Raw genomic sequence first — 27,905 nt, 5'->3', positions numbered from 1 at the left:
CCGTGTCCACAGCAGCTGCTGTCAAAATATCAAAAACAAAAACACCACATAAACACAGCCATCTGTGTTGGCAGAGGTTTTCTTTTCTGGTCTACGAGCCTTCCAGCTACGACATATCACTCGGAAATCCATTGAGAAATATTAGAGCTATTCCCAAAATAATGGCTAGCACGAAAGCCAAGCTCAGTTTGAATTATTAGCAAAGTCGTCAGACAATTCCCGACCTTTCCTGGTGAATCAGTAACATTTTAGATTATATAATAAATAGCCTTTGTAAAGCAGGGCTGTCAAGGAGATGAGCATCCCATCCCTCCTAATTGAAATGCTCTACATTCACAGCAGTTGCCCTCATCAAATTCACTGCTCAGATAATGGAGACTGGCAGGAAACCGCAGGAGGTTACAAATTGAAACTCAGGAGTGAACTACACAAGGTTCTCCTAAATGCCGTAGCAGCAAGCTAGCACTCTGTTAAGGTAAAAGCTCAATTCACCAACATAGACTGAACCTTTTTGTCCTACCTCCAACTGAAAAGATATCGAGTTTGCACTTGTGCATGATTTCTGTTCATTGATTGCCTTCAAAATTCAAACTAAATTGCATATGATGTATATGATAGCAGTGACAAGTGCAATCAGCCACAGAGAGTCTTTCGATACTACCAAAGCTGGTATCATGAATACTGTAGAATGGGAAGCAGCTTTCTGTTAAAACAGCTCGCAGGCCCATGCTGTGTTTTATAATAAAACTCTTCCTGTGCAATGCAAAATTAGAAAGAAATATATTCTGGACCAAAGTAAGAGAAACAAAATATTGCATTAAATTACATCATCGGCCGTAGCTCCTGATCATTAGGAAAAAAAAATTCAAGACACTGAAACCCAAACTAAACTTTTTAGGAAAAAAAAGTTTCATACAGGACTTCAGAACACAAATTAATCACTTTGCATTTTATCTGTTCTTTCGCATCAATCTGTATTTCTGTACTAGAGCGACTAAGATCGGTTGCGGACACAACTCTTGCTAGTAGAAAATATTTGGCTCTCATGGTGCGTTCATGAGGAACTGGGAAAGTTACAAACTCCTGAATGCCTGTTGAACTGGGAATGTCCCACCAGGAAGGTGAGAGTTTGAGTCTGACGTCACTTGATATAGCATCATTTATGGTGAAAGTAAAACATTTACTTGCACCACGGCGTAATATCCAGACTTGGTTTGCCTAAATGTTAAATGTTAAAACTGGCAGTACATCAAAATATGTAGAAATGTAGTGTACAAATAATACTGACATTCTGAGCTCCATTTCCTCCCTGAGTTGGTTTATATGGATGATGAGGTTGTTTGTCACTTTTCTCTATTCTGACAACCCAAACAGAGCACATTTTGTCAGACCTGCCACGTTGCCTGTTTGTGAACGCTCCCCATTTGGAACTGGGATGTACCTAAATGGAAACTTTCCCATTTCCCAGCTGCGTGGAAGCACAATTAGTCTCATAATGGTGTCCATTCTGACTATTGGTCATGCTTTTGTAGCTTCCATTATAGGGTAAATAAATAAAAGCAGCAATAAACAGCTAGTACAGTTTGCTGACATGTTACCGCTGGAAATATATTTATATGCAGTTAGCTACAAAAGCTATTTATTATGTTCACTTTAGGTTAGACTTATGCTGCTTGCCCTGTCATACAGCACAACTGAGGCGAGTGTAAAGATCCATTTTGAGTATTTATGGTCACAAACATGAACCTAAGTGCAAAAGCATAGAATTTCCCATAAACGGGTACTTAACAGCTCAAAAAAAAAAAAACTCGCCTTCTGTTTCCCTAAAAGACAAGTAAGAAGAGAAAAGTAGTAAACTCATGAATATTTGATGTTAGATTAAACACTCCTTGTATCTGAACTGATTTCAGTTTGATCACTGTAAAAAAAAATTTGAACGATGCCACCGACTGACTGCACAGGATCCTGATGAGAAGCTGTCTTTTCTTGTCAAATCAAACTTTTGTCCTGTCAGTTGCTGTAAACTGATTTTTAAGTTTTGTGCTTACAGCTTCAAAACCCAGAGTTATTAAATAAGAAAACTTGCTCTGAAACGGCTCCCTCATGAATAAATAAAGGTGAGGAAAGAAGCCGCACTGGAAAAGCCAAACAACCAGTAACCGCCCCTGACCAGGAGCTTACGCTGCGTGCTGCTTCGTCCAGCTCGAGTCATTCATCACCGCCTTCCTATGGCCGTCTCCATGTCGACACATATTAGAACTTAATGAGCTATTGAGTGAATTTCCAGCGTGGCAGAGAGTGAGGGCGAACACAGCTGACTTGACAGGCCCGTGTTATGCTGCTCACCAGTCTTCCCCCGCTCCGCATCCACAGCCCACATGGTGAATGAGCACGCTCAGTTTAGCTGGTCAGACAGTCTCATCCATTGCTCTTACTGCTTTTTTATTTCCTGTCTGTCCTCTCCCCCTCCTCTCTTTCTGTCTCGCTATTCAAAGTCCACTTGTACTCTTTCCATTCTCTCGCCACTGCCCTACGGACAAACTCTCAGAGTCAGTGGGTGTGAGTAACTCAAGACAAATATAATATCGCACACAATACACGCAAACTTCACACGTGTGTCAAGGGAAGCATAAATTTAAACACTTGATGACTCTCATACACAGGTACTCCTAAATATCCATTAATCTCTACAACAAAAACAGAAAATCACAAATATAGTACACATGCTCTGTGCACACATGAAGAAGCACACGACTCGGCTGAAAGTATTTTGACTTAAAGCCTAAAGCAATTTGACCCAAATGGTCTATGGTGCCACGAGCCAAATAAAGCAAGAGAGGGCTGAATGTGTGTACATTAATCAACACAGAAGAGCACTTTCCTTCTGGCCAGAGCTACTTTCATCTGGTCCCTGCAACCGTATATCACGCATATTATAATGCACACTGCTTTCCTGTAAGACTCGGCTGTAAGAGTCGGCCATCCCTCTGCACCTGTTATTTGACAGGACAAAGTCCTTCCTCGTAGATATATTTACATCAATCTGCTGTTTCCATCCAGTTATTAAAAGCTGATGCGTGTCTTGTTAACAGAGAGGAGCATACAGACTTCAGCTTGACATGCATGATTTGATTTCCTGAAGATTGGACAAAGCCGATATAAACAGACAGAAAAAGAGTCAGAAAAAAAAAAAAAAATCCCCTTATGAAATCATAGGATGCTTTAAGGTCTAATATTCTGAAAAACTAAAATCTGTCAGTATAATATGAATATTTTAGTGTCTTCAATGCCAACCAGCTTGTTTTATGTATTTTCTAAAATACATTTATTTAATTCTGATGCAGCAGTTGGTGTTTGTTTGTCTGGTTTCAGACACTCCTACAATATTCTTGTAAAAAGCTGATCTTAACTGGAAACAAGTGATATTCTCACCTGTTTGACAGATTTTTATCACCCGTTTTAAAGGGTTATTTCGATATTTTGAGCAATGAGTTTCTTTGCCTCTTCTTAAATGGGACAGTCTTAACCACTCTCATGTCTTTATGGTAACAAAAATCTGCCTACCAGCACCTCTGATTAAAAACTGAAATATAAAAATGAAAACTTAATCTTACGCCAGACATTTTATTGAATCGTTAGTCTTGCAACCCTCCTGAGGTTACTAGGCAACTATCAGGGACTCTAGAAAGTCACTCCGCCTGAAACAGTCGTGCACACCACCCTGCATATAACCATGATTTGCTGTGGTTTTTGGACGGGTTAAATACATGACATAAAATTTGAATGAATACGTTTTACAGGTGCTGGGATGGATTTTGTTATGCTTGGAAAGAGCCAGGCAAGCTGTTCCACTCTATTTCCAGTCCTTGTGCTAAGATAAGCATTGATAGCTTTGTATTTGGAATACAGACATGAGTGGTAAAGATCTGTAGTTCCAAAAATGTCAAAATATTCCTTCAAGAAAGGTCAATTTTTAAGGCTAGGTATTGATAGAAGTGACTTGATGAGAAAATATTTTGCATTATCTTGTATATTTTTGATGCAGCTAATCCCAACACATCTTTTTTGTTTGGATTGATTTTTTTCCCTCTCCTGGTGTGAGCTAGTTTTTTTTTTGGCCATCTCTTTAAAAAAGCAACAGTCGTCCGAGCAGGCACAAAAGGACATTAATAATCCCCTTGAATGGATCTATTCTCTTCACACTCTGCGAACCTGTGTGAAAAGAGGCGTCCATAAAGCTGAAAATTTATCGCTGTACCTGGCATTCAGATATCGGTAGAGTCATTCTCCAGGGTCATATCGATATCCTGCTGCTTCTCCTTGTCAGCTTTTTAAAGCCATCATGGATTTTGAAGGTGCTGCTTCCACACTTCTTCACCCATATTGTCCTCATTTCCATTTACAGTAGTGCTCTGGCTAAGCTGCTATGTTAGTGCCTGGAAGGAAGCACATGATAACTCCAGGGACAAGGAATAACAGAGGCAAGGCAACAGGATCAAGGGGCTTCTTAGTGCTATTTTGCATGCTCTGAATGAAAGCAGCAGCTAAATGAGGAAGAAAAATGTGGATGGAGGAGCTTCTATTTCTGAGATAGTGACTGACTTGATGCAAACACTGATGGATTGCTGAGTCCTGTGAGGTTGCTACGTTGTCTGTCTTGCTCATACTCATCGTCTTTTCTTTGTCTTTTTTTTATGTAACCACCGTTTTTATGTGTCCACCACCTTCTGACACGGCAGAGAAACCACAACCACCACAACAACAATACAGGCACATGAGCCCCCTTCCTCCTCTTCCTCATCCTGCAGCCCACTGCTAGTTTGAGCTAGTCAACAGTCCCATTGCTACATTACTCACCCTCCTACCACCTAAACTCATCCACGGCCTGACACCAAACCTCCTTCAGGCATCATTATCCTCATCAGCAGCAGCTCACACATGCACAAATATGTATGCAAGAGCACAAATTATATTTACGAAACACACACTGCTCACGCAATATATCCACCCCCATGCCCACTTGGCTATTAATACAAAATCCTTCACTTCTTAAACAGGCACACAAATGACTTTCTCCACACACTCAGACACACACACACACACACACACACACACACACACACACACACACACACACACACACACACACACACACACACACACACACACACACACACACACACACACACACACACACACACACACACACACACACACACACACACACACACACTCAACCCTCTACACTCAAAACCTATAAACATTCTCTCAGATATGCAGGAGGAAAGACATTACTTACCATCTTCTGCCTGGAGTCGAAACAGAATGAGCTCTCCGGCACACACACACACACACACACACACACACACACACACACACACACACACACACACACACACACACACACACACACACACACACACACACACACACACACACACACACACACACACACACACACACACACACACACACACACACACACACTTTCACTTACTCGCTAACTGTGAGAAAGAGAGCGAGGGTAAGTGAGAGAGTGAGATAAGAAGGGAAGGCTGGAGTAGGAAGGATGCACCAGAGAGCGAAAGAGCAGCGAGGAAATGCAACAGCCAGAGAGACAATGAGGAGGAGGAGAGAGAAAAGAGGAGGAGGAGGAGGAGGAGGAGGAGGGCATATAGATGCACATACAGTGATGTGTGCTGCGCTACATTGTACACGCATGACTGAGGTCTGTGTGCGCGCATTTGTCTGTGACAATGTCCGTGCGCATCTCCCATGAGCATTTTCTGTTGAGGGAAATGATGGATGTGACTGCCCCCATTCTTTTTCACATGTTTCTCTCCCTAGTCTTCCTCTACTGTCACTTTCATACTGATATGAGATGATTGAGTCAGGGGGAGAGAAGGCCCAGGCTGAGGCTGACTGAGAAGAAGTGAGCCATGGACTCACCATCAGGGATGGACAGATTGATACCGATTGATAAACAAGCAGACAGACGGATGGACCATGCAGCACAAGGCCTCGCATTCTGTTCTCTGATCATTCTGTGCGCATTTTCATTTCTATCCATCTTTCCCCACCTTCCACTCTCTTTCAGTACAGTGTCCTCTCTAACTCATGAGCTATCTGTCCCTTTCACTCCCTCCTACTCGCTTCCTCTCTCCTTCGTCTTTCTCTCTCTTTTTCTTTCTTTCTTTCTCACTCACTCCATCATAAATCCTCCACACCTTCAGCAGAAGCAGGAGACGAGGAGTCACTTTTATGAGCCTTACTGCATTGGAGAAGGACAATAACACATATCTGGTGCTGCTGCTGCCTCGCTGAGGACACACACACATCAGCAGACACACAAGTGGTCAATAGCGTCAGATAAAACCAAACATGAATGATTTCTGTAAAAGGCGAGTACAATCTATCGTTTCTGCAGGGGAATAAATCTGGAAAGAAAAAGGCTGTAAAACGATGCAGGAACGTCACACTGCGCCTTCACCTCAACAGGATAACAAAAACATCCAGTAACACACTCACCCACTGCAGTACATGTATAGGAATCGGTCCAATGTCATGTAATAGAGGAGATCCAGGAGCACAATAACAATTAATGCATTTTAGCTGCACTGTGAGCTTTTTTTTGTATTTATTTTTTTATCAAACAGGTTGCAAATTAAAGGGAAAAAAAACCATAAATATGTTTCTTAGTAGGGTGCCGAACATACACATGCTTCAAATTTCTGCAATATATTTGAGCAATGAACCCTTTTTTTTTTTTTTTTTAAATAAAAGATCCTCCTGATGATGACAGAGGAGAGAACCATGTCAGCATGTCAAACCAAAACCTCCCAAAGGTGGTAAATTAGTTAAGACTGGTGACTGTGAAGGTTATTACCCATCACTTACATCACTTTCATATTAATCAAACAGTCACTGAATAAATGACTTCCGGATGGCAGTGCTTAATACCATCTCTAATGTATGTGGCACAGTTATTGATCCTAACTTTTCGATGTGGGGCTGGGAAGGCTTGAAGGTCACAGCTCACCAAGCTGCTTGCTCAATGACTTACGTACTCTCCTCACATGGAAAAAAATATGTTCCCATAATCTTATTTCATATCTAATAATGGGTACAGATGGAGAGACAATGTTTGCATGAGACTGACAATTGTTTGTTTGCTGTTGTAGGCCTACTTTCTGAAAATGGAATAATAACTTAAATGAATAGTATTAATGATCAAACTATTCCATGTAAGGAAGCATCTGCATTCATCATGTTTCTCTACATATTTAGTCAGATTTTTCTGATCCTTCTCCATCCCCACAGGTCAAAACTGAGTCGAGGGCATGGGGTGTATCAACACATACAAACGCATGCACGCATTCATGTTTTACTAAATATTGATACTTATGGACAGTACAGAGTCAGGTTTCCTTTCTGTTCTGGGTTACAGGAGAAGTCCCACATACATTCTTACAGATCATTGATCTGTCACAGCACAGCAGGCTGAGCTGACGCTGTAACGGTGCGTTCGTGTTCAGCCAGGGCATAAATCATTCATCTCCTGCTGTCAGATCACTTCACTTTGTCGATGATCCCCTGTCACTACTCATTTGCAAGTGATGATTCTGTGATCTGTGTACAGAGAAGGCCTCGGCCAAACTGCATGTGCAGTTTTATTTTGCATGCTCCTTTCACACATCATACGATCACATTTGTTTTGACTGCTGTCAAACTCTTGCAAGGGACAGATTACTCAGAGTGTTCAAGAGTGAAGTTTGTACTTGTGATTTTGAGCGTTGTGAATCTTGATGATCCAAATATGGAACAGAAACGAAGTCAATAAACTAAAAGGAAAAAATGACAGAAAAGTCGGATTAATTCGGAAATTATTTGTTAAATAGATCAATTGTCAATAATTAAGTCAGAAAGTGAATCAGTAAGAATTTCTACTATTTATTTATAATCAAGTCACTTATTAGGCTTCTTTTTTTTACTTGTTTATTTTCTAGCAGTTTATAGACCAAATAATCAATTAGCTTATGGATAATTAATAAAATTAATCTAAATTAAATTAGTTGAGAAAGCAACTCAGAAAGTATTATGTGCACAAGAAAGCAAAAATTAACAATGCAAACCTAACTTGTGTCACTAATGTTTACTCATTTGTAAAAAAAAAAAAGGGAGGGAAGCATGTTAAGAATGTTTTTACTTATTTACCAAAAGGAAATCATATATATGAGTGTGAACATATGACCATGGCAGTGACCACAATGTCAAGATGTCCACACTGAAGGTTATGGAAGTGGTGTGGGCTGAATTGCACGACTGCACTGTGACTCATTTCCTCCATTCCAGTGAAGGAGTTGATTTCCATAAGCCTTGGCCTTGGCTCCGAAGCCATGCATCAAACCATTAATCAAAAAAAAAAAAAAAAAAACGCTGTATGACCGGAGCAAAATGAGGCAGTGTCCTCTAGGTGCACAGCCAGCACCTGAAAGAGTTTGTGCAAAGGCACCATGAGCGAGTAAGGGCATTGAATACTTTAATCAAAATAAATGCCAATATCTGTCAAGTTGATGGGATGTTTGGAACAGTATACAAAACACAGAGCATAAATAAGGTTTGCACTTGCAGATGCAAGGTGATCAAGGTGAAAGCTGTGACGGAAAGGGGAGTTTAGATGGAAGGGCAGCAGCCAGGCTAAACAAACAGTATTACAGTATTTCATGCCTCACATTCCCATTAAAATGACTAATTACCAACTGACTAAAGAAACATATTTATTCTCAGAAAGCATAACCAGTATGTCTAAAATAAATTCTGACAGCAGGGATTGTGGGAGTCTTTCACCTCCAGGAAAACAACCTCATTATTAAAATGAAAAACAAGTTTTACCACGTTAAGTTAATCTTAAGAATTCTGATCGGTCACCGGACACAAACCGTTAATGAATAAATTAAGATTCGTGATAGCAGTCAATAAGTGTACTGTATCTGAAAAATCATCTGAGAAACGTTTGAGAAACTGAGAAATTTGACTTTTTACCTTCTTTACTGCAATTTCATTGGATAATGACTGTAGAGACACAAACTGAAAGCAAATCAACCCTGGAAACATGAAAAAAGTTTAAATCCAACAGAAATCATTTCAATCGCCACACAGAAAGCTGCAAAACGGAAACTTCAGCTGCTGTTGAAAAGAGCTGCACAATACAGCAGAACCATTTACATGTCAACTTGCTAGAGCAACAGTTCCAGGCATTTCCATTTCATTATTAGAAACATGGGATCTACCTGGGAAACAGGCAGTAGTATTTTCTGTGGTTATGTTTCAGCAAACTGAGGCACATTGACATTACAACCCATATACTACATTAGTGAGAATAAGAGCAGAAGACACAGCCCCCAAAATACTCATAACACACACACACACACACACACACACACACACACACACACACACACACACACACACACACACACACACACACACACACACACACACACACACACACACACACACACACACACACACACACACACACACACACACACACACACACACACACACACACACACACACACACACACACACACACACACACACTGTCAACCATCCTCTGAGTCAAAGCCCCATCTCCCATATGCTTCATTAATCCAAACTCACCATTACATAACTGTACTAAATGCTCACAAGAGTGGAAGGGTACAACTACTCTCCTTGTATCTTGAGCATGTGTCTGTATGTGTGTGTCTGTATGCATCTGTGTGTCTGTGTGTGTGTGTGTGTGTGTGTGTGTGTGTGTGTGTGTGTGTGTGTGTGTGTGTGTGTGTGTGTGTGTGTGTGTGTGTGTGTGTGTGTGTGTGTGTGTGCGCACAAGTAAGAGACAGTGTGACAGAAAAAGAAAATCTGGTTACATGAATGATTGTAGAGCTGCTCAGTTTGTAATCACTTTGTATCTGCTTGCATTTGTGAGCTGTGGGCTGTGTGTGTGGCGCATGTGAGAGCGAAACAGACACTTTCCCCCTTAAGGATGATTTTGTGAGGACAAATTTACTGTACATACATATGTATGTACATGTGTGTGTATGTGTGTGTGTGTGTGTGTGTGTGTGTGTGTGTGTGTGTGTGTGTGTGTGTGTGCGTGCGTGCGTGCGTGTGTGTGTGTATATTCCCAGTTGTTGCTCTGCAGACAGACAGGTTTGGACATCAGTTGTGAGTCTGTGCTCCTCTGTGGTCTACAGGCACACACACACACACACACACACACACACACACACACACACACACACACACACACACACACACACACACACACACACACACACACACACACACACACACACACACACACACACACAAACACTTTATGCGTAATTGCAAACCCAGTGAGAAACTAGAGAGCTCCTTTGATATACATCTGTGAATACACACAGCATTTTTGCTTACGTGCAGACTGCAGACTCACACAAACTGTGGTTGTGTGCACATTTAAATGCGGCTTCACTTCACACTTGCCATCCACCCGAGAACGCATAAAAAGCCGCACTCAGTCCCATAACTTGGCAAATGCTAAGTGCTGATACACAACCTGCGTGTGTAGTTTTGCGTGTTCCCATTTGGCAGAAGAGCGTTCCCTTGCTCGTGCTTTGCTCTGTGAGCTGCGGTGTCGGACCGGCTTGTACGGGAGTTGCAGTGCCATTCTGGCAGTGACAAGATTAAGACCTACTCCGCACCTTCTCCTCTCAAAGCCACGACGCAGCGCTGCCAACAAGACCCACCTAACAAACTCACACAAGCCCACAGTGGCACATGAAATGCATCAGTGAACACAACCATTCTGGCTCTGGCTCCGGGGACATTGTGTACATACTGTCGGCAGCCGCTTGCAACGTGGGAATTTCAAATAAACATATGGCAGCTTGTCGCTGGGAAACAGCCTGTGTCAGAATCTAAACAAGGTAAGAGCTACACCTAGAAAAGCCATTAACTGTATGCTATCAGCCACGCACAAAGACACACGTGTCCAGACCACACACGAATGCTGACTAATGTGGTGGACATGTGATCGTGACAGGCTGGCGATACTCAAACTGGGTCATTGACAAAGAAGCACATCGCTGAAGAGACGTGTGTGTGTGTGTGTGTGTGTGTGTGTGTGTGTGTGTGTGTGTGTGTGTGTGTGTGTGTGTGTGTGTTCTGGCATGTTGCGGGAAGCAGGGGGAGGAGGGGTGCGGGGGGGGCAGGGAAGTGGAAGAGCGCTACCTCACTGCATCAGTGCAGCCAGCAGCAGCGCTGGGACAACAGCAGCAGCATTAAAGCTCCCTACTGCCCAATTATTTACAGCTCCATACTCTGTAGCTCAGCTGAGGTCAGAAACACCTTGGGTGAGTGTGAAGCTCTCTAAGCACAATCAGCGGTACGAGCTGCGATCACCAAAAGCCAGGGAGCGGAGCACGATGCGGAGGAATAATGTGGCTTCAAAGTGCTGGGAAATTTGGACAGTAAAGGAAAAGGTGATGCAAACCGTGTAAATGTTTCAGCTTAGCAGAAAACAAAGCACTCAAAACTCCAGAAAACAATAACAACAAAGAAGTCAATCGTCAACGTCGTGGGAACCCTTAACCGTCTTTTCGTTTTCTAGTAAGTTTACAGACAGCTGTCATCTCATTGTTTGCTCACTGAAAATTCACTGAGAAACAGTTAAATATGTAAGAGGACGACGTTGTTGTGGCGTTACAACGTCCAAGCAGCATGCCAAGTGCTGCTGCAGTGTTTGTTTTCTTTGCACTCTCCATAAAAACAATTCTACCACTGATCACTGACTGAGTCAGAACCACATTCAAAGAGCTTTGTGTTTTGTGAAGTTTATTTTTGACTTCTCAGGACAAATGAAGAAAAGATTAGGGGTCTTTTTGGGTCAAATCAAAGTCAGAAGTAATTTGGATTAAGACAAAAAAAACAAAATCAACCAGTTTTTACCGACGTTGGTTAAAAAAAAAAAAAAATTTCTCAACTGTTGTCTTTGAAAGCTACAGCTAATATGTTAATTTTTTTCAAAAACACAATCACAAAAACTCAAGAGTCACGGTGTCCAGGATCATAAAACAGAACGTTTCACCCGACTGGAGCAAATATCGAAGACGATGCTGATGCTGGTGTAGAGTCAGTTTTGCCTGAGTGCCTTTTAAGAATCAACCCACATCTCGACAAGTTCGAAATGTTATGAAGCGGAAGTGAGGGTAATTTACACGAGAGTTGTGTACTCCATTCCAGTTCGTGGCTGCAATGCAATGTAACACTGTTTGCCAAACGCATTAAAAAGAGGAAGAGCAAATATTTCCGTGGGGACAAAAAAAAAAAAAGAAAAGAAAAGGTGGACCAAACAAATCTGCTTTGCTTGCTTTTTATAAATTTACCTGAGAAGGTGGGTATCCTGACTTGCTATATCAGATTCGCTCGTGTTTTATCAAAACGGCGGCACATTTTTTTGCACTAACGTCTCCCATAACCACTCAGCGGTTCCGACAAGCCGTGTTGTTGCCGGCTTTTTGACAACGACGCCAATCTTGTTTCTGTGATAAAGCGTGGACACAGTTATAGTTGCGGCACCGGCACCAGCACCAGCACTGCATTGTTGGAAAAGGCGCTAGAAAACTTTGTTTAGATGTCATTTTCTTAACATTATCAACCCCAGAGCTGCTGTATCTTGCTCAATGACACCTGGGCTGCATGGACACTGTTGCGATGCTGAGGCTTCAACCAAGAGATTCATCACTTCTACTCACTGCACCATCACATCACTTGCTGCTCAGTGCTCCACACCTTGACTGATTATTGACTGAACTACTGTACTGTATATTTAAATATATGCATTTTTAACCAGACTTCTGAAAATCGGTTGCCAGGTTTTATTATCTCTCTGACCTATGAACACCCAAACACAGCAGAGAGAGAGAGAGAGAGAGAGAGAGAGAGAGAGAGAGAGAGAGAGAGAGAGAGAGAGAGAGAGAGAGCACCCCTCTTGGCTGCTTCCTCTGTTGAGTGACCCGTCTTTGCACCCTCCCTCCCTCCTCCTCCTCTAACGTCCCATCCCTCTGTTCCCATGGCAACCCCCTCATCTATTCCCATGGCACCTGCCTGCTGTCCGGGAGACACATGGAGACGTGACACTGACAGATGAGGTGAAAGAGAGAGAGAGAAAGGGAGACAGAGAGAAAGACTTGACGCCATTTGGTTATTTTAAAAACCTGCAGGAGAGATCAGTTAAAACACAGAATTACGTGTCTTCAGTTACAGAGTCACAACAAGACAGTGTGGGGGAAGGTAGGAGGACATGGGGACAAAATGTATCCCGTTAAAGCGAGGAAAAGACAAAGCACACTGTAAGTGTATGCTAAAAAAAACTGCTATATAACCTGGGAAATAATGCTGCAGACATACAAGCATAAGAACCACATCCTGCTGTCTCTATAAACACACAAAAACACAGTCACACACCAACAACAGGGGTTTCACACATAAAACACGCCGAAACGAAGACAAAACATACACTTTGCGATGCTGAGACATAGAAACCGGTCAGCGTGTGTGTCTTTGTGTGCGTGTTCCTTTAATGTGTGACCATGTAGTTTGCGCTATTTTAGATAACCAAAACTAAAAATAACACATAAATACAAATGAAAATATATTTCAACAATGCAAAATACAGTAAAGATAAAGATGACGAAAAAGGAAAACATACGGAGTCAAAATAAAATAAATACAAAACTGAAACAAATCCATGAATCCCAAAAAGAAAACCTTGACTTTTGTCCATAAGAGTGATTCCTGTGGAAATCAGGGGCGTGATAAATAAAGCTGAGCTGTCAGAGACAAACGGTGGGGCTGAGTGGAGGGACAAATGGACGAGGGTAGACTTTGTTTGTTTGTGTGAATACATATTTGCGTTGCTGCAGTATATCCTTGTTCTCCTATTCTGATGAGAAACTAATACAATTTAAGTGTGACAAGCACTTTTTATCACTTCTATCTCATTAAAAGAATTATTAAGGATTTTGGTTGATGGTTACATTCAGAATAAGGACTGATAATTAGAGTTAGTTTAAGGATTGAATCCACCAAATAAAACACAATGCAAACGTTTAGCTTTAAAAAGCAGCGAGAACTAACTCAGTTTCAAACATCAGTTTTCTCTCGACCTTGATATAAACACTCAAAGTCTACTCACCAGCTCAGTCTAGAGATTAATGGAGCTTGTTCATTTTTTTTTTTTTTTTCATATGTAAACTTAGTAGCTGTCATGATTTCATCCACACCACTTTTAGGACCTCTTGTCAGGGTTGGCTCAAAAGTTAAAAGATTAGTTTGACAATTTTGGGAAATAACTTTTACCATTGAAAAACAACTGAAATGTAAAAACAACATTTGCTTTCTACATTATAGTTTTTGAATGGATTAAATAGAAAAGGTGCAACAAAAATTAAGAGAAATTTCGGTATGACCTTCGGACAGAGCAAGGCCAGCTTTAAGCTTTCAAGGTCAAGAACTTCTAACGGCTACTGTGCTCACATGTCAACATATCTGTCTCCATGGCAACTCCATGTGCAGCTGCATTAGAATCTCAGTTTTAATAAAGCTGGAGAATACGAAGGAAATAAATACTGCCAAAGTGAAACAATGATGATCATGTTTTTGCGTGGACATGTGAGCGTGAGAGTGTGCCCGTTGTGCACGTACTCACTTTGGGTGTTGGACAGGAAGCGGTAGAGAGGCGGGAGGTGGCCTGGGCGCGGGGCGACTCAGAGGGCGTGGTGCTGAGAGAGGCTGCATCCCTGGGCAACACCTGCACACCCCGCGAGATAATGGAGTCTGGGATCTGAGATTACGCACACACGCACACGCACACACACACACACACACACACACACACACACACACACACACACACACACACACACACACACACACACACACACACACACACACACACACACACACACACACACACGATGCAGACACACGTGCATACAGTATAAGCACCACACACACACACACACACACACACACCATAAACCCACAACACACATACTGATATTGAGAATTCAAAAAGACACACGTATATATTCATAATTCACAAGCTACAAACCTATACACACATAAAGCAGCCATGACGACGACATGTTTCAACATCTGTAACATGTCAAAGATTTACGACTGCGCTCATTTGCAGGGCTGACGCAGATGAAAAGCAAATTACTTCAAAAATATGACATGATGATGTCTGAGATTTCAGATGATGGAGTCTTACCAACATCTGTCACTGACTGGACAATGAGGTGGGATGTTACCCTGACAACAGAGCCATGAAGCAGAGTCCAGGCTGCAGACAGGACAGGACAGGACGGGATGATGGGAATGGAGACGTACTTGATGTTACATGTGAATGTACAAAGTAGACACACTCAAGATGAATGTAAAGACCGGCAGTCGTGATAATAAATAAATGTTAAAGAATAAGTTCCCTCTTTTTCAAGTCAAGCTGTTTGCCCTGCCGTTTCAAAAACCCTCAAAAACATGATGTATCTCTCATTTTAAAAACGGGAAGCTTACAGACGTCTCTATATGTGTAATACTGGTAAAAAAAAAAAAAGGATCAGACAGCGTAATTTATCTTAGTTTATATTAACCCTACCTATGCAAACATTCTTGCAAGGATGTAGCCAAAATAAATAATGACAATAAAACCTTTGTTTTATTTGCTGACACCTAATTCAGGCTGGATATTTAAACCTTGTACCTTCTAAGTAACTTTTAACATGAACTACATCGATGAAAATCCCATCTCTAGGCCTACTTTATGTAAAGGAAGCCAATTAGTCTGGACATACAGTTAATGATGGGATACATTTATCATACGGTACTTTCAACATGGTACACTGTTAGAGTAAAACATCACAGCTCATGCTGGAAACTTAAATATCATAGAATTTACCCCTAGATTCCCATTTAAACTTTGTAGGCCATTTGAGAACAATGACCTGGTGGTAAATTGTACAATATTTGACTCAAGCAGTTGACAAGAAGCCTCCAAAAACCCAACTGTCTGCTTTGGGGAAGAGGCGCAGGATGATGGAGCAGGTCCAACTTTTAGCCCTTGAATTGAGACAAAAGAAGCCATTGAAATGACTGCACTTCCTGTTTTCAAAAGAAGATTCATCACAGATTTTGAAGGTGAAATGATTACCCGGGTGGACCACAGTTAAGTTGTGCGGAAAACAATGGATGACGTATCTATCAGAACTACACATTTATACATTGGCTGATGTCATTATTATCAAGGAGTATGACAGATGTAAAGTCTGCCATCTCCTCTGTTTCCTTCTCTTTTCTAAAGATCTCCTTTCTGTACCTCTTTTTATTTCACCCTTTAAATTATTTTGATAATTCCTTATTGATGTCAAAATGCTACATGAGACACCTTTAACATTTGCTTGCCTGAATGACGTGTGAACATGTAAAGACAACGGTTTGAAATGGAACGAATCATATCTGGAGAAAAACAATCTCCTCTCTTCTTGTCTCCTCTGTCCCGTTACCTTGGCGGCAATGGATGCGGCGGTGATGTGGGAGGAGGAGCTGTCCTCGGTGGACGCCACACCGCTGTCCTTCTTCTCCTCATCCTCCTCCTCACATTGCACGCCTTTGTCCTCTGTCTGGCGGTGCGGCGAACTGTTGGGAGGCGGCGAGAGGGGCGGCGGCGGCGAAGGCAGGTCCTCCAGCTCGTCTGCCGCCTCCTTTACCTTCACCACTGCGTCCCGGAGAAGGTCGATGGCGTGCGGCAGCGCTGGAAGGATGAACTGGAAGCATTCCTGGGTGGGTTCAAGCAAAGGTGTCCTGAGTCAGTATTTAAATAACAGCGTATCAAAATAAAGCTGGTAAAACGCATTGAGACTGTTACTTTAATGACTTGCATGATAAATCAGCAAGATATACATTTCTACAGTATCTATTCTATCAGTGCAACATTTAGATTTATGTTTGTGACACCACTCTGCCTTTCTGAGTGTCTGTTTTTAACATGTATGTTGTTTTCACGCACTAATTAGATTCTGATTTTTCTTACTTTGGTGTTTTTATAGTTGAAATGCTGTCATTGAAACTCAACAGCAGACAAAGTCACAGGGTCTGCTACGTGCTGTGAATGTCTTCTCAAAGTTACAGAGCGTCACATTTAAAGACTGACAGGAAAAGCAGAGATTAGGCCTTCATAAATTTGATTCAGGAGAAAAGAGGTAAGAGCAACAGATAGTTGACGTGAGGACAGATGGAAATGTAGATTATCCTGAATTCATTAAGACAAGCGGTGAGCACGGAGGAAGTGTTGTGTTTACATTGTGGAAATAAAGGCTATGCAGCAAAAATTAAATAAAAACAAAACAAAAACATGACAAATTAGACCTAAATAGACAGAAATTAAAAGGGAAAGAAGCTTATCTTTAGTATACGGTATTAGAGAATGTACAGAACATTATATGTGATTGGAGATTTCCTCTGAAACCTCAGCAGATCAGAGCGCCTCCCTCTGGCCACATTTTGACAAGAATTTCGCTCCCTCCTTCCTCCCTCCATCTCTGTTTCCCTCTCCGGTGGTTCTCTGTGTGTCAGTGTGCCTGTGGGCTCCTCGGCTATGCTAAACGCTCCATTCTCCTCACTCCCAAGACAAGAGCTAATCTGTGAAATTATTTATCTTCCTGTGTATTTTAAGCATTGAGAAAATGCATTATTAATCGCCCTCACACTTTAAGCTGGCTGCGACTGGGCTTTTGGAGCAATCTCTCTACTCCACGGTCTGTTTTAATGTGTGCATATCGCAGGCTGGATTCAATCTGACAGTGTTAACCTTGATTTGACTGAATTGAAATCCCATATATCCGCACTAGAATCCACCCATGACTGAAATTGAATCCTCCACCACTGTGCATAAAACATACAACAAGGAGAGCAGAAGGACTCAGACGCGTGAAGGCCGCTAGCCTCGCTGTGTAGCCGCAAGCTAACCTTTGCAGCCCAGATCCCCCCACCCCCCCCCCCCCCCCCCCCACACACACACACACACACACACACCTTCCCTCACACGCACACATCCCAAACCCCTCAGCACCCAGCAGACTGTTTATGCCTCTTGCTGGTGTGTCTGAGGCTCACATTGGAGCGCTTTTGGAAGACGTGGAGAGGTGGAGGTGCAAGCACTGGGCAAAAGAAGTAGTCAGGATGGTGTCAAGAGCCTGGAGACATTCCCCCCTTTCCTGTTTTGTGCTTTCATTGCGTGCTGGGAATTTTTTTTAATTTTTTTTTTTAGGTACATCAGGAGTGTTTTTTTTTTTTTCTGTTCTTATTCTCTGTTTTGTCCTGGAGGAGAGTAACTGTCAAGAACACTAAAGAGCAGAATCCCTGGATATACTGCCAACGGATGAGAAATACAAGTAAGAGAGAGAGAGACACACACAGGGATGGAGGAAGAGGGGAAGGCACTACAGTTGCAGGAGAGGACGAGAGAGGATGACAGACAGAGAGAGAAAGACACAGAGACAGAAAGTGAGAGAGATATGGAGGATGAGATCTCGAGAGATTAAGAGAGACAGAGATTCAGTGAGAGAAAAGAAACTGCAACAAAAAGACAGCGAAACGGACAAAAAAAAAAAAAAAGTGAAGACGAAAGAAAGAAACAGAATCCAGGACAGTAGGGAAGAAGACATGGAGAGTGAGAAAAAAAGACTAAAAGAAATGGCCAACATAGGCATAGGGTGTATTTTATACACATCTCCGGTACAACAGGAGGACATGCTTCAATGTCTAGGTCTCTATGGTCGCAAGAAACCAGAAACATCAAGTGCTCTCAACAGTGAGAACCATTTTTATGTTCACAATGTACCTGTCAACCACACCAATGTGTGTGGAGTTAAGACTTTTGTTGCCTCTAACTCCTCAAAACAAATCCTTAACGTATTCTTCTGGTTGACTGTGCGTGGCTGAGATGGCTATTATGACTGAGAGTAGGTTAACTTACTGACTGACCGGATCCCGCTGCATGTTACCTGCTGGTTAGTTTATATGCGAGTCTGACTTTCTCCTCAAAAGCTAAATGCTAAAAGCGAGCGGGGGATAACATCAGCCTCGATCTGGTTGTAAAAACCCACTGATATGACGTCCCGCCCACCGATAGCCGTAACCTGACTGCACCTCAGGAACTGTCAATCAAACAATCAAACCCTGAAAACACAGCTTTTGGAAGCTTGTTTTCTAATTAACGAAGGGATTATTTTCAGATGAAACGCCAGAAAACTAATAAGGAAATATGACTTTATCTAGCAAAGCCTAAATAACTTGTGGACAAAAATTATTGACTTTGTAGTTCATGAAAGATGTTGAATGGGAGTCTATGAAACCAGAGGCTTTTTGCAGCCAACCTCCAGCAGCACTCAGCAGTATTGCAGCTGAAGGCACTTCTGCATCGGCCTCGTTTTTCAGACCAGGAAGCTACACCCTCGTTTATATACAGTCAATGGACACAACATACGGTATACGGTGGTCAATACCTATTGGTCAAAGGCTGCTACAATAGCTTCAAAATGAATCGAGGTCTACAACCTTAAACAACTGGAAACAATCCTCAATAATGGATCACGTTTGGGTCTGTGAACACCAGGCTAAAGGAGTAATGGACTAAATCAAACGGAAGGGGAGACAATGAATGGAGGCAAAAAGGCAACAGGACCGTACCAAAAGGACAACTGTTTGTGTTACTGCTCTCCACTCTACTGCAGGGAGTGGATGACTTTTGTTTCACCCCCCCCGAAATCAGGGCACATTATAAGCTCTACATACGGCAAGAAAAAAGCGCTCACAACACATTAAACACTATGTGAGGAATTACAGCCGAAGTACCCCACCAGCAATAAACACAAGCAACAGGCTAAACATTTCCCAGGACCCACCACAACCCAAAAGTACAATAGTATCAGACAGAAAAAGTTAAACTTGTGTTGAATAATCAGCCCTAGAAAAGTCAAATTGCAATCAGTGTCGTGGTTTTTGCTTTCAGTGAAAAGAATATCTGTCCCACTGGATAAAAATGTAATTGCAGTGTGTAGAAATGTCATCACAGTGGGTATAAATGTCTTCCCCACTGGTAAAACTCATCACTGCGGGGGGAGGCCTCATCACAGCATCAAATGTTAAAATATTTTGTGATGAAGTCAGCATCAAATGACAAAATATTAACATAACAGGTATGCCTGCCTTTTCTTACAGTCATCAGTGCAGGTAAAAATATATATATAAGTATATATACTAACATTATTATTCAAATATGATTTGCATAATTTACTGCCTGTTTTTGAAATTACAGTTAGATCAAAGTGGATTTGGCTGTAATATTTCCAATGAAGCCAACTGTTTAAGGGGATACTCCACTTAGGTTTAGTTTACATGACCAAGTACATCAGAGTTATCTCGGGTCTCTGTGTTATAAAGTTAGGATGGAGAGTTCGTCATACAGGTCTGAAGTAACATGCTACTGAGTTGCATTATGATGAATGGAGGTTACAGTGTTTTCAGAGCTTAAATCATAACATAAAATCAGAATATCTTCCAATCTGCAATGAGTCCTTAAACTTAATAAAAGAGACACAATGGTAAATTGCTGAAGTATCTCTTTAAACCTGTTTTTTTCTTTAAACCGTTTTCATTTTAAAACTATTTCTAAATGCACAATGTATCTATAAAATCATTTGCTCATGACTGAAACCTTGACTATCCAAATCCAATATGCAGATATGATCAGTGTTATTTCTGCAGTGTAAATGAGGCCAAAGAGACAAAACCAGCAGCTAAAAGATGCGTAACCGACACTGACATAAGAGGCTTCGCCTGGCTCCCTCAGCTGGACTTCCCCGTTATCTTTATGACAGCAGATCATCGTAATAAAAGCCTTGCAATGGGCTGCTTGTGCCGTTAACTTTAACTGGGGGTTGATGAGGGAGACACTAATATGGCAGCGCATGGAGGAGAGGTGGTGTAATTGATTGAAAGAAATACTAAAATCGATCAGGAGAAGCGGGCGCGTAACGAGACAGAGACAGATGTGCAGGTCAGCGTGGCAGAGAGGAAGAGAGATGGAGGGGAGATGGAGATACACATTCACACACACACACACACACACACACACACACACACACACACACACACACACACACACACACACACACACACACACACACACACACACACACACACACACACACACACACACACACACGCATGTACAGTATGCAAGCATGTGCACAGGTTTGCATTGACATACACAAAAATGTGCGTAAGCAAACACCCACACACACGTGTTCCGCATCTACGGCTTTGTACATATGGATCAAAACACAGAAACATCGCAAAACACCAATGTACCATCGAACAACTCACACAAAAACACACACAGTTCTATACGCACAAACACGATCAATTAATCATTCCAACGAATGCACTCAGAGACACACACTAAGTCATGCAATTGCAAATCCATACACACACTGTACACATGGTGTTTACACATACACACACAGATAATGACTACATACATAGATTTACAGACTACAAACAAAGTTTTATGTATATATATATATATATATATATATATATATGATGCTTTACAATATGCTTCTTGTACACTTGTTCTCTGATGGCAGTAAGCAACCATGTGAGGCACTGGTGGCATCATCAGGACATCCCTCCAAACCGCATGTGTATTTGAATCACAAAAATCGAAATTAAAGTTAGGGATATGAGCTTCCTTATCACAAGAACTATTTCAAAGTTCTTCTTTCCCGCAAATATAGCTCCAGATCTGTCAACAGAAAGTCTGAGTTTATCGGCCATGTCAGGCGAATCGGTTTCTTTCCATCCGCTTGCACTGCAGGCCTTCCTACACCTAACTCTAACATCCACAGGAGGAAGCTGAGGTTGCTGCAGCTGTTTGCAGCATTTCCTACCTGGGAGCCTTTCTTGCTTCCTGGTAAGTTAATGATGAGTGTCTTCCCTCGGATACCACACACAGGTCTGTCAACACACAAACACAGAGAACAGTTAAATAAATACAGAGGAAATAAGAGCAATATTTCAGGATCTATGCATGATGGTGATAATATAGTAATGCAGGCCTCTCCCTTCACTGTTAAACCTCAGTTCAGTGTATCATAGTGCACTGCACTCCAGTGATAAATATGTGAAGGTGTTATGGTCCTCTTAAACCAATAGAAGGGAGCTGCACCGTACATTATTTATATTTAAAGCTCTACTGGGGGAAAAAAAAAGCTGCCTCAGTACCTTCCTGTGCTGATCACTTCTGAATACAGTAATTATAATGTCAGGTCACAGGACATTTTCACTTTAGCTCTGCTGCAAGTTCAGTCGGAGCTGAAAATTACTGGTTTTAAGTGCTACGGTTCTTACAAATGTAATGATTTACAATTTTGTTCGAATGATAATTGTTTTTGTAAATTCTAATTTCCTAATTCAATTAAGGATCGAATATGTAAGAGTGTGTCTCACCTGGAAAGCATGCCTAGTGGTGTGACGTTAAGGGAACCCATCAGCATTGCCAGAGACATCCCTGGAGCCTCACGCTCTATAACCTCTTTAGTGGCCTGGAGAGAGGAGACAGGGAAGGCAGAGACGTTAGTGTGATCACATTCCAACCAAGCATGCGAGCCATGCCATTTCAGCTAAACATGTTGTACTGTACAGCTGGTTTTGAAGGCTGAGAGTGTAATCAAATCTGAATAAAAGGAAAGAGATGGTTGCTGAGATTTGACAGAATCATTCCCCCACCTTGAAAATATTCAGTTGCCATAAAGTTGAACCTGTTGTCTGTTTGGTCCGGACCCAAATGTTAGGTGTGAAAGGTGCCTCGGACCACAAAGTTCTTTAGTGCGCTTGCAAAATTGCAACGTGAAACCAAGTGGCTACCAACAGTGACGTCACCCATTGGCTTGCTAGTTTGGAGCGGTTCGGAGCCGGAAGTGACCATATCTAGATGAGTTGGGGGGGAACGGTGGATCTGACTTAATTTTGATTGGAAACCTGACGACACTACGTCCCGCCCACTGATAGCTGTAACCTTACTGCACCACAGGCACACATTTCAGATTATTGACTTCATATTTCATGAGACAAGTTGAACTGGAGGCTATGGAGCCAGAGACTTTTTGGAACCAAACTCTAGTGGCACTCAGTGGTATTGCAGTTTGAGGCACTTCCGAATTTGCCTTATTTTTCAGAACCAGACGTTACGTCCACTTTTATATACTGTCTGTGTAAAACCCAACCAAACCAGATCAAATGTTCGCAATATAATAAAAATAAACCAGGTGTTGGTTTGGACCTTGGTCTAGAGTTTCAGGTGTAAAAACGCCCAAAAAACTCTGTGTTTAGGGATTGAGCTGTTAGTATTCCATGGGATTTTTGCTGTCAAAATTTAGCCTGCTTGCAAAATGCCGATAAATAAAAGTTTCTCATGTGATCTGGATGAAACAAAACTAACTATAGGAGTGTGAGTCCTACCTTACATCGGACTCTTTGAAGATAGGAGACAAAATGATGCAGTTATATACAGTATGGGTATCTTAGATTAAAGAGTCAGCCATATGCTGAGTTTAGAAGACTTTTTTTAAAAGCTAAAGTTGGTGAAGGTTGTGAAACTATTAATGTCAGTTTAAAATAGAGAACAAAAGAAAGTCAATCTTTAATGGAGCAGCATGTTATGAGGCAAATATGACTACAGGAAACAATATACTTTAAATAGTACCTCTTTGTTGCCCAATAAAGCAGTGCAGCATATGCAAACTAAAGAAATTAAAGGCCGCATAGTTAAAAAAAAAAAGTGTGTGTGTTTACTGTATATTTGTGGGACTGCATATGATGCGGCACGTTCCTGACAGATAGATAGCGAAAAAGACAGTGCCTTCTCCTCCAGCTGTGTCTGTTGGGTGCCCTTGAGTTGAATGACACTTCAAACGCACCATTAGCGAGGGAGAGGAGAGAGAAAAGACTTCAAAGGAGAGGAGCCACTGATGAGCATCTCGGGCTTGGACTCAGGAGAGGAGAGGGGAAGGAGGGAGGGAGGGCGGGGGGGGATGAGGAGAAGTGGAGGAAGAGGAGTGTGGGAGGTAACTGAGGAGGGGAGGAGAGGAGAGGAGGAAGAGAGATGGAGAGAGACGGAGGGAGGGCTGGGGCCATACCAAGTCACTGATTGGAGGAAGTCAGGGATGGGTTCGTTTGACTCAAAGATTGTTTGTGGCAGGCATTCAGATGGGGCGTAAAAGCAGTATGATTTGGGCAATTTATTTCTCTACTCGCAAAACAGAAAAATGGGTGAGATTTTGTTCTTAATTACTGTGTATGATGAGAGTGAAGCAATGCATCGCAAGGGCAGGGTAAGGACTCTCAGATTATGAGGGTATATGATGAAATCTTACCGAATGAGATCCTAAAAAGCCTTCCACTGATCTATACGAATGCAGACTGATAAGATTTGCAAACATACTACTGTACATTCATTTAAAAAGAGAGCAGGAAGTGGCTCAATTTCTAGTTTTATGTGGTAAATAATTGGATATGTTTTGCAATAATAGTGGCTTGAGTGATTGGTGCTTTGGCTAAACTTGTGTACTGAACTTTTCCTTTCACTATCTTTGCATTAGGAAAGCAATTAACCGAGCATGCATCCGTTTTGTAGGTTTACATGTGGCTTCAGTGTAACAACATTTTTGTTACATAAAAATAAAATGTATATGAAACATTTGGAAACCGCCATGGGTTGAGAGTGGAGAGGTTTTGAAGTCCCACATTCGCATAAAACAAAGCAGGCTGCAGCTGCAGACATTGTTTAATCTTTCATTTTTGGCACTGCATTTCACGAGAGCAGTCTACCATACCCATCGACTTCACACCAAAATATCTGCTGCCAGGACAGAAAAACATACGGCCGGTAAGTCTGCACGAAAAAGTAGAGAAAAGAAGATGTGTGGTTGGAGGGAAATGTGATATATCGTTACTACTACAAGTTGTTAGACAGCAGGATGACAGTCAGGCTGCTGGCAACTATTAAGATGTTACTGAAAACTGCTGAAGCTCATTTACATTTGAGGTAGTCCCTGCAAAGAGGGTGAAATTGGCAAGAACAGAACCTCTGAAAGCCAAATGTGACCCTGCCAGTTTGTATGTGAAGAATACCCAGCTGACAAACAATGTAAGCAAACACTGCGCATGAAAAATGAGGAGCAACTAACTCGTCTTTCCAGGAAATTCCAAGTTAAACATTACAATAATTCAACATTAAAAGGTTTAATTGCATGGATTCACCAAGAATAAGACATATTACCCTCGTGATTAAATCAATATTGGTTGCTGATGTAGATGAATGTCGACGGGGAGGAGATACGTCAGCTAATGAGTTTTCAGCATTCAGATAGTTGAAACATGGATTGTATTAGATGCAATATAAAATACAGAAACATGTAGTTACTAACAGGTAAACATCAGATTCACATTTCCACATAATAGAAAAGTATAACTATACATCTTGCATTGAAGATGAAGTTGGATCTGTTACTTCTGTCCTGCTTCCAGCTGTAACAGAATATAATCACGTGGGTCTTGTACAGCCTTCAAACACAGGGAGACAGACAGAGAGATATCGCCGTCTCCAGCACACAGGGTTGAATCAGATAGCAGGTATTATCAGTGACTACAGTGTGTACGTGTCTTCCCCCGTCCCAGGAAGGCTGCTGCTGTCTACCGTGATTGATGAGGACCAATGATACTGCTGAGAACCACAGCTCATCCCCTGCCAAATTGCTTGTGTGTGTGTTGGTTGAGTACATGTAAAGACAAAGACTATGTATATCCTCGCAGGTGTACACAGTTGTATACTCTCTTGTAGAGTACAAGGGCATCCAAGCATGTGTGCACTTCCGCATGCAAATTAATTGGGTGCATAACATTTTCACACACTTCAAAACTTAAAATTTGATGTTGCCTTAATTTAAACTAGTTGTATCATATATGGTAAGTAGCCATAGGAGGAAAAAAAATAGATGTGACCCCAACTACATTAATTCAATTTCATTCAATTCAGTTTCTTTAATATAGCACCAAATCACAACATAGGTCATCTAAGGGCGTTTAATACAGTGTGGTCCTCTCAACATTACATGAAACCACTTTGTCAAGTCTGCAGTGACAACAGACAGGTATTTATTTCATGCAACTGTTGACAAAAGTTGTTCCTGTAAATGAACCAAAGCCCCAAGAAACAATGAATAATGGATGATTACAGCATCTAAGTCTACAAATGCTAAAATATTAACTAAATATTAGCTAAAATGTAGTACATAACACTGAGTCACTGCATTTGGGACTGAATTTTAAATACAACAGCAGTAGCAATGGTTGTGGTAATAACTAGTTATTATGTTAGTTGAAGGAGCTTGAGGAAAGAGAGGGAGGATTCACAATATTATAACCATTGTATTCATTTTCTTTGAAAGAAATACATATTGAGATGTTTTTCTGTATTTTTGACTGCAATTGCAGACAGTAAAGACAGGATAGGGGGATGTTCAACATCGGTCCCCTGACAGATTTGACAGAAATCAGAAGCAGAATTCCTCTATTGAAAAAGGTCTCCGTTTGAAACCCCAGAAACACATGTTTGCCCCTACAATGCTTAGTGATGCTGATCAAGACAGAACTGAGTACAAAACCTCTATAATCTGGCTCTAAATGTGAAATATATCATTAATCCGATTCTGAAGTATAAACACAGCTAATTCATACAATAAAAGGAACCGTTTTAAGATACTATATCGTGTACTTTAACTGTGTGCACCACCATGGCCTCTTGTCCTGTAGTTTGTCTTTCAGGAACTCTCAACACAGTCATACTGGCACCCATTATTTCTGAACTGCCCTCAATACAATCACTTTTTTTTTTTTTTTTTTACAAAAAAGGAAGTCAATAAAGATCTAACTTCTGCCTCTTTATTTCCCATTTGACTGTGGAGCTAATTACACTGTGTGTTAATCAGTGCTGCAACACGTGTGTGATCAGCAAAAACAGGCTGCAACAGGAGACCTCTGTCTTTCAACAGACCTCTAACACACACAAAAAACTCTTCCCTCTTCTATGTTTTGTATCAGTGGCTATCACACTTGCATTGTTGTGGCACTGTGTACCTTTACTTCCTTTATATGACCTCTTAGAAAGAAACGTGTCGATATTTCACCCCCGGCTGTCCTCCTTCATTCTTATGTAACACGTTTCTAGTAGTTGGCATATTTGAGAGATACAGCGAACAAATAAATCTGACTTTGAAGCATTTTCATGACTGAGTAGGATGTTAATGTCAATTAGCATTTTGGAGCTGCAGTGTACACCTTTCAAAAATGTCCATTCACTTGTATAATGTTGTTCACTGTAACAGAACCCTGCAGTGCTGTACTGTACTGTACTGTGTGTCATGATGTATTCAACAAACCGCTATCTGTACACCTCGATTTGTCTGTTTAATCAGAAAACAAAACGGAAAAAGAGAAAAATCCCACAAAAATATGCTTTGAAAATTGTTGTTTGTGGATACATTCACGACTGACACACTCAAGTTAAAAAAAAACCATGTGCAGCCCACCTCTGGTGTGACGTCTCTCGGGGCGAAGCCGGTGCCTCCGGTGGTGAGAATGAGGTTGAGTTCCTTTTCATCGCACCAGTCCACCAGCGTCTCCTGTTGGTGAGCGCGTGCGCGCACACACACACACACACACACACACACACACACACACACACACACACACAC

General features: G+C 41.6%; 1 protein-coding gene across 5 annotated transcripts in view; it reads right to left on the bottom strand.

The window, feature by feature from the left end:
- gphnb (gephyrin b) overlaps positions 1–27,905 on the bottom strand; it is a 96,347-nt gene that overhangs the window by 27,169 nt on the left and 41,273 nt on the right. For all 5 annotated transcript variants that reach the window (XM_069708580.1, XM_069708581.1, XM_069708582.1 and 2 more), the window contains exons 4-8: positions 27,741–27,833; positions 22,603–22,697; positions 22,044–22,110; positions 16,596–16,868; positions 14,741–14,875 (exon numbers count right to left, since the gene is read on the bottom strand). In XM_069708580.1, coding sequence (XP_069564681.1) covers positions 14,741–14,875; positions 16,596–16,868; positions 22,044–22,110; positions 22,603–22,697; positions 27,741–27,833 — 663 coding nt within the window. The remainder of the gene's footprint in view (positions 1–14,740; positions 14,876–16,595; positions 16,869–22,043; positions 22,111–22,602; positions 22,698–27,740; positions 27,834–27,905) is intronic.

This window comes from Brachyistius frenatus, unplaced genomic scaffold (genome assembly GCF_029030835.1).
Source record: "Brachyistius frenatus isolate BFR_SWC_R1_liver_20210118 unplaced genomic scaffold, ASM2903083v1 Contig_76, whole genome shotgun sequence".
In the NCBI taxonomy this organism is placed as follows: Eukaryota; Metazoa; Chordata; class Actinopteri; family Embiotocidae; genus Brachyistius; species Brachyistius frenatus.
The sequence above is the reverse complement of the archived record's forward strand: the minus strand, read 5'-3'. Positions and strand labels throughout refer to the sequence as shown.